General features: G+C 47.3%; 1 protein-coding gene across 1 annotated transcript in view; it reads left to right on the top strand.

The window, feature by feature from the left end:
- The window catches only part of nhsl3 (NHS like 3), a gene marked incomplete at its 5' end in the record, with an annotated part of 51580 nt that overhangs the window by 34578 nt on the left and 9672 nt on the right, over positions 1 to 7330 (top strand). Inside the window, 3 exons of the mRNA XM_083645591.1 lie at positions 5601 to 5759; positions 6797 to 6840; positions 7047 to 7185. Of these exons, the coding sequence (XP_083501717.1) occupies positions 5601 to 5759; positions 6797 to 6840; positions 7047 to 7185 (342 nt within the window). The remainder of the gene's footprint in view (positions 1 to 5600; positions 5760 to 6796; positions 6841 to 7046; positions 7186 to 7330) is intronic.

The following is a 7330-nucleotide window of genomic DNA, read 5'->3' as shown; positions in this document are numbered from 1 at the left end:
GGGAAGGGGATGAGATGAGATGAGATGGGGAGCGCTGATGGAGGGAAAACAGATGTCAGGAAGGGACGGGAGGGCAAGGTGAAGAGGTAGACAGGTTAAGGCGTTAATCCTCCTCTGGCACAGTGCCCAGATCTATCTGCTCTCTTGAAGGCCCTTGTGATTCTCACCTGGAGGCCAACCCGCTGCCAGCACCCCAGGCTGGGCACGTCTGACCCCAGACACCAGGGTGGGCAAGTCTGGCCCCAGACACCAGGGTGGGCAAGTCTGGCCCCAGACACCAGGGTGGGCAAGTCTGGCCCCAGACACCAGGGTGGGCAAGTCTGACCCCAGACACCAGGGTGGGCAAGTCTGGCCCCAGACACCAGGGTGGGCAAGTCTGGCCCCAGACACCAGGGTGGGCAAGTCTGACCCCAGACACCAGGGTGGACAAGTCTGGCCTCAGACACCAGGGTGGACAAGTCTGACCCCAGACACCAGGGTGGACAAGTCTGGCCTCAGACACCAGGGTGGACAAGTCTGGCCCCAAAGTTATGTTCTGGGTGAGTAGGTTGACATAAACTAAGCTGAAAATAAGGTCCAGGTGTTGTAAAAAGATGGAATTCTCCTTTACGCTTAGCTGGACCATAACACCACCCCTCTCCACTCGCCTGGGCTCTTCTCCCAGTAGCCAGGAGCTGTGTATTGGGGGGGGGGGCGATGTGAGCTGCGATGGTGGGCGTATGGATGGAGGTAATTGTTTTAAGACCGGGTGCCTCCAGCTGGTCCGGGTGTATGGGCCAGCTGTAGCCCCCCGCTGTGCTGCTTTATTGGGAATAAACACAGCCATTCAGGAGGCAGAGGTATCAAAGTAGCACTTCTACACCAGGGGAGATGATCCTGCGTCACAGCACTGGTTGTTTGGTTGCGCAAAATCAGCCATTTCTGTGTGTGTGTTTTTTCCTCTCACCCGACGCCGTGTTGTATTTCATCCCTTCTGCAGTTTGTCAGGAAACATAAGTAGGCGCAGAGAAGCACACATCCACTCACAGCAGCCCCATCTGAACTGCTATGATGAACCCAGTGAACTGAGGCGGCTTCAACTATTTATAAATCAAACTTGACTTGTGTGTCTGTAAGGCCAAGAGGCAGGCAGGAAGACAGAGAAACACAAGGGGGGGAGAGAGAGAGAGGGAGAGAGAGAGAGAGAGAGAGAGATGGGCAGAGAAAGAGGGACAGCAGAGAGCACTGGAGTAAATGATGAAGTGATACAGAGGAGATGGAGATCTCATGATATACTGTGGTTACTCTTTAGCTTTTTACTGAGGACACAACCTCTGTGTGGGCCATCGTAGGCCTTAGATCATGCCAATCGCGCCCCCTTTGAGCCGATTGACATGAACACAAACAGAGTCCTGCCTCTGCAACCCTCAATTTTGAAATGTGCCCCATGGCCCCCCTTTTAGCCAATTGGCATGAACACAAACACACAACTTTACATACACACACACACACACACACTTGACCTCCATGCCAAATTTCAGCCTCCTAGAATGAAAACTGTGGCCGCCAAACGGTGGTGAACTTTTTGGGAACCAAACAACCAACCAACAGACTTATAGAGCTGGTGGTCACAACTAAAATGTATTCATGTAGGACAGATGAACAACCATCCACAAAAGACAACTATAGAAATCTATAGAAAGACCGCCGACTGCCCGCCGTGCAGCTCACCCACTGCGCGGGCTCGCTTACGCGGCTCGGCTGCTGCATGGCCTCGCCTGCTCTATTGGCATGCGCAGTGCACAATTGCTCAAACTTTGCATCACTGATGATATCACTCACTGATGACATTATGATTGCTCGAGTGACGATCACTGATGACATTATAATTGCTCGAGTGACCATCACTGATCACATCATGGAGTGCTCGAGTGACATCACTCAGCGCACTGATGACGTCAGTGAGTGATCAGTAGTGAGAGAAAAGTAGATAACAAATATTTGTTTATTTTTCACACCTACACCTACACTGTAGTTTTCGTTATTTCAATAGTTTTTTGTTCATGATAATAAACTTTGTGTGTGTGTGTGTGTGTGTGTGTGTGTGTGTGTGTGTGTGTGTGTGTGTGTGTGTGTGTGTGTGTGTGTGAGTGAGAGAGAGAGAGAGAGAGAGAGAGAGAGTGAGTGAAGTGTGTGTGAGAGAGCGTGAAGTGTGTGTGGGGGGGTGGATGCCTATAGTAGAAGAAAAGCCGAACATTGACAGCTGGGGGGGGGGGGGGGGGGGGCTTCATTTGACAAAAGAGGGGGAGTTGCAAATGGAGGAGGGCGGGCGACAGAGAGAGAGAGAGTGCGGGGGGGGGGGACAGACTCAGGGATAATAAGACAGCTGGGATAGGCTGCTTGGCTGGATGCAGATCTTGTGTACTTGTCCTCCTTCCCAAGCAGAGGGGAGAGAGCCTCTCTGACTCTGACAACAGGCCGTCTACACACTATTCCTGGTTGTTGCTTTTTCTTCTGTCCTGGTGGCATCAGAGCATCTGGATGGTCATGAGAGGGATGGACTCCTGTCAATAGTCGTGTTTATAGTATAGTCGAAACACAGCTAGTGACGGAAAGAAAACCTATTGACTTGTATTTCCTCGGCATATCAAGTGTGCCATGGTGCCAGTGTAGCATGGTGGTCTACCTGCGGAAGAGCCTCCACTCTCTGCTTTCTGTCTTCAAGAAGAAGGGTGAGTGCACTGCAGACGCACGTGGAGCAGCTCGGCAGGCTGTTAGCTCTGACTTTAGGCTGCTGATAGTAATTATACAGTATTTATACCAATATAGCAGAACAGTCACGTGGTGTCTCTTGCCCTGGAAGAGAATTCTCCATTCATTTTCTCCATAGACATTTAGAAAAATAACAATCAGTCATGATTCCGTAGTTAGCTGGTTGGCTTGGTTCAAGCCTTAAAACTTGTTATATAAGGATTTTTCTAAATGTCTATGGAGAAAATTAATGGGGAACTGTCTTCCGGGGGCAAGAGACGTCACATGACTGTTCAGCTCTATACTCTGAACTTAGCTGAAACACACAAGGTTATGAGATGAGGGATCAGGAGTGTGGTTGTACTTACTTTATAGGAATATTTTAATTTTTGATGAATGTGGGTCTGTCTGTGTGTGTCTCTCTCTCACTCTCACACACACACACACACACACACACACACACACACACTGGGGCTATTAGTGGCATGTGAGGATTACTGTTGGGGGGGATTTGGGGGTCTTCTCTAATGAGATGAGGGGCTTTATTGATTTTCCAGCAAACTACTTAATTCAGTGGTTCTTCTCAATGTGGGGTCCGGGGACCCCCAGGGGTCCTTCAGAGGGATCCAGGGGGTCCCCAGCAAAAAGAGGAATAATTTATTTTCACTATACAGTGTATAGTGAATTTGTAATTCTGTAAATCTGTAATTCCATCCATAAGTAGCACAATGACAGAACATAATGACTATTTTACTCATGGGTTTTATACACTTTCTGTAATAAAATATGTAAAAGCAAACATCTTATCAGATGGGGGACCCTGGGACTAGCCTGGGTAAACCCATCCCCCACGTGACCTGCTCTCAGACCTGTTCTCAGTCACTATGACTATGACGCTAGTGACTGGGAACTGAGAGAGCAGGTCACGTGGTGGCTGGGTTTACCTAGGCTACCCTGGGACAAGAGATATGATCAAACGGGGGTCTGTAGTCGAAACAGTACTGCACCTATATGTGAGGAATATGCATCGGTGTTGTTGTGACGAAACGCTAATGACTGTCTCCTCAGTTCCTTGGGTTGCAGAAGACAGTGCCAGGGCCACAATGCACTGAGATTTCCCACAGCCAAACACAGCAGAGGGCATTGTGTCTGGGCATGACTGGCTCGCTGCCTCACCTGCGTGAATGGGGGAGGAAGGGGATGGGGGGGTGTCCGTTACTTCACAGACACACACACACACACACACACACACACACACACACACACACACACACACACACACACACACACACACACATAATGTACATACACACACACACATGCAAAGTATTACCTAACCAGGTGAGACTGAGAGCCACAGTGTTGAGCATGACAAAGGAGGGGAAAGAGGACACCTCTCCTTGACCTTAAACTGATCCAGCGGGCAGAGAGGAGGGTGGGGGGCGTTTAACAGCCACTTTACACAAGTGTTTTACCAAGGTTCACGCTCTGTAAAGGACACCCATTATGTTACACTGTACTGTATGTATGGACACGGCTCCCCAATAGAAAAGGGTCTGCGTAGGATTGAAGTGCTGTACGTGCATTCACAGTCCAACATTCTTCTGCTTTTACCTTGGCAGAAAAGTTGACCTGTGCATTGCCCCCAAAGCCCCAAACTGTATCAAGTTCAATGTTATTCCTAGTTGCTGTGACATCTCACGTGTGGCTTTGACTTACAGCTGCTGAACATTTAGCCAACTTCGTAGAAAATACAGATATTGTCATGCATCGCCATTCAGCCTAAAGATACAGACCGAGATCAGATCTTTTATCCATATCACCACCAGCCCTATGCCAGAGGAAGCGTGGGCTATATAGCTCACCCAGATAAACAAATGAATGTGGTGCTGAAGGTTGTTGGTTCAATCCCTGCATCAGACTCTGGCTTCAGAAATGTCCACAATTATAAGCTGGTGATTGTAAGATGCCAGCCAGCAGTGATGCATCTATCATCAGTAGTTTGAACACTTATATTAATAAGCTGATGACTGAGACTGGGCAAAGTCTCTGACTCTAGCTCAGTGAGATAAACAGCTGCTTTGCTGATTCAAATCCCGCCTGTCTCACTCTTTACGCTTTCCATGTTGTTGTGATTGTTGTTGTCAGTGTGAACACTTGTAGAAATCAGATGCTAAAGCAGCTCAGCAGGATCAGCAGCTGTTTCTTTGTCTGCATTTACACTGTCTGGTACAAGGGACCCAATTGCCAACCCAATTGGGATCGGCTTTAGCTCAGGAGGTAGAGCGGGTCGGCCAATGACGCAAGGGTTGGCGGTTCGATCCCCGCTCCCTCCCAGCTGCTGTCGTTGTGTCCTTGGGCAAGACACTTAACCCTCCTTGCTCCCGATGGTGTGTAGGCACCCTGCGTGGTGTATGAATGGGTGAATGTAGACTACCTACTGATTGTAAAGCGCTTTGGATAAAAGCGCTATATAAATGCAGGCCATTTTACCCAATTCTGTTTTTTTCTTAGCTCACATGTGGCACAGATCAGATATGTATTATGAACTTGTATGCAGGGAAAAAAGCACATGGCATCGGATATTATACTGGCTGCTACAGACACTCACAGACAGGTCCCATACTGAGTCTAGGTGTGTTTTGTGAGCTTTTTTGTTTGTTTGCGCCTACACTCAAATCATCAAAACAACTTCCCGTGCCAGTAAAAGTTCAGCTATGTCACAATACCCTGCTCATACATCTGCCTTGAGGAGCTTGAAGACGTTCTGGGACGATGTGGCAACTTATTAATTTGAATATAAACCACATGAATTTATCTTCTTCTCTTCTCCTCCCCCCCAACCCTCTTGTTTCTACCCATCCCAATAGCTGGTCCCAAGGGGAATGAAGAGCAGAGGAGGTTGACGGTCCACTACACGGCCTCGCAGCACTACCAGGAGAATGTTTTCATTGAAGGCAGCAGGCCACAGTACCTGGAGGACCTGCACACTGAAGCCCAGGAGGGACTCAAGATACTGCAGCAAGAAGGTCAGACTCATTCAGAAGGTCGGCATAAATGCATCAATTACTAGCATACAATGTATGCTAATGAAATACTGGCATACATGTATATGCCATACATGATCACATGATGGGAAGTATTATCAAGCTGATTTAATTTAAGTTCATCGTTAACACAATCACAATCAGGATTGTAGACGAATGACTGTTCAGATCATAGTTTCACTTGTTATCTCTCTACCTACAATACAGATAGTGATGGAATTAGCATCTTCTCAGATATGGGTCCGATAGGGGTCACAGTGGCTCTAATGTGGGCTAAATTAGGGGTAATTGGTATGACAAAGGTTGAGAATCACTTATATGAGAATTGATATATCTTTTTATTATTATTATGTATTTATTTATGTATTTATTTGTTGGGTGCATTAATGCAATGTAAATTAAAATATAACTAACTGATCGCCCCTCTTTTCCAAAGCACAACTCCTCTCTACTATTTTTGTGGCTCCTCTGTATAAAATAATTGTTTTTATTTTTGTGGTTGTTTTCCGTTTGATGATCACCTGCTACAGCTCATGATTTACCTTCCTTTTTAATTGCCATTACACCACTGATTATACATATACATAAAATACAAATTATATTGTATATCAAGTGTGATAGGTATGACATCAATGCTCTTGATGATGTGTGATGATGTCACTAATGCAGAAACTTTGACCTCACTACTGAAGTTGGAGTGACATTGATTTTGTGGACCAACCAACCGAGTAGCTTATAGAGCTGCTGGCCATGCAATTGATACGTGACATCACTGCTTCCTAATGTTGTCCCTATCATCCACTCCATTATGTCGTCATCCACTGCATTGACATTGATTTTGTGGACCCACATTTGTGTGTGTCATCATCAATGATAACGTCATCGGGACCTTATATGCTAACGAGGTCATAGACACTGATGATGTCACTTCACACACAGCCCTCCACAAGCTAGCTTTGAGCAAAGAGGGTCAGAGTTTATCTGCCTGTTTCTGAACTTTTCCCATTTGGTTCACACAGAACACAAGAACGGAGTGAACTTTCCAGATGATGAGAGTATTGCTGTAAGTACACCAATGCTCTGTGAATGACCTATCATTTCCCCTCGCTTCCTAAACACACAGAACACCCCCTCACTAAATACTGCTCTGTGTGTGTGTGTGTGTGTGTGTGTGTGTGTGTGTGTGTGTGTGTGTGTGTACGTGCGTGTGTGTGTGTGTGTGTGTGTGTGTGTGTGTGCGCGCGCCTGTGTTATGCGTATCCCCTGCAGTCCACAGACACTCTCCGTCCGGAGCAGGATATCAGCTGCAGGGACGGAGGCGGCTCTCCGGACTCCAGATCCACCACTGGGAATACTGATCTCACAGCAACCTCTGCTGTGTCTACCAGGCCTGTGCTCACCCGCCAAGGTAGAAGACAGCTGTGTGTGTGTGTGTGTGTGTGTGTGTGTGTGTGTGTGTGTGTGTGTGTGTGTACATAGAGAGAGAGAGCTGGCACGGAAGCATTTACATCCCACTCACCTTATGGTAATGGCAGCTAATCAGAGCATTTGAG

The sequence above is a fragment of the Poromitra crassiceps genome (assembly GCF_964638095.1).
Source record: "Poromitra crassiceps genome assembly, chromosome: 11".
NCBI lineage: Eukaryota > Metazoa > Chordata > Actinopteri > Beryciformes > Melamphaidae > Poromitra > Poromitra crassiceps.
This window is presented reverse-complemented; position numbering and strand designations above follow the sequence as displayed.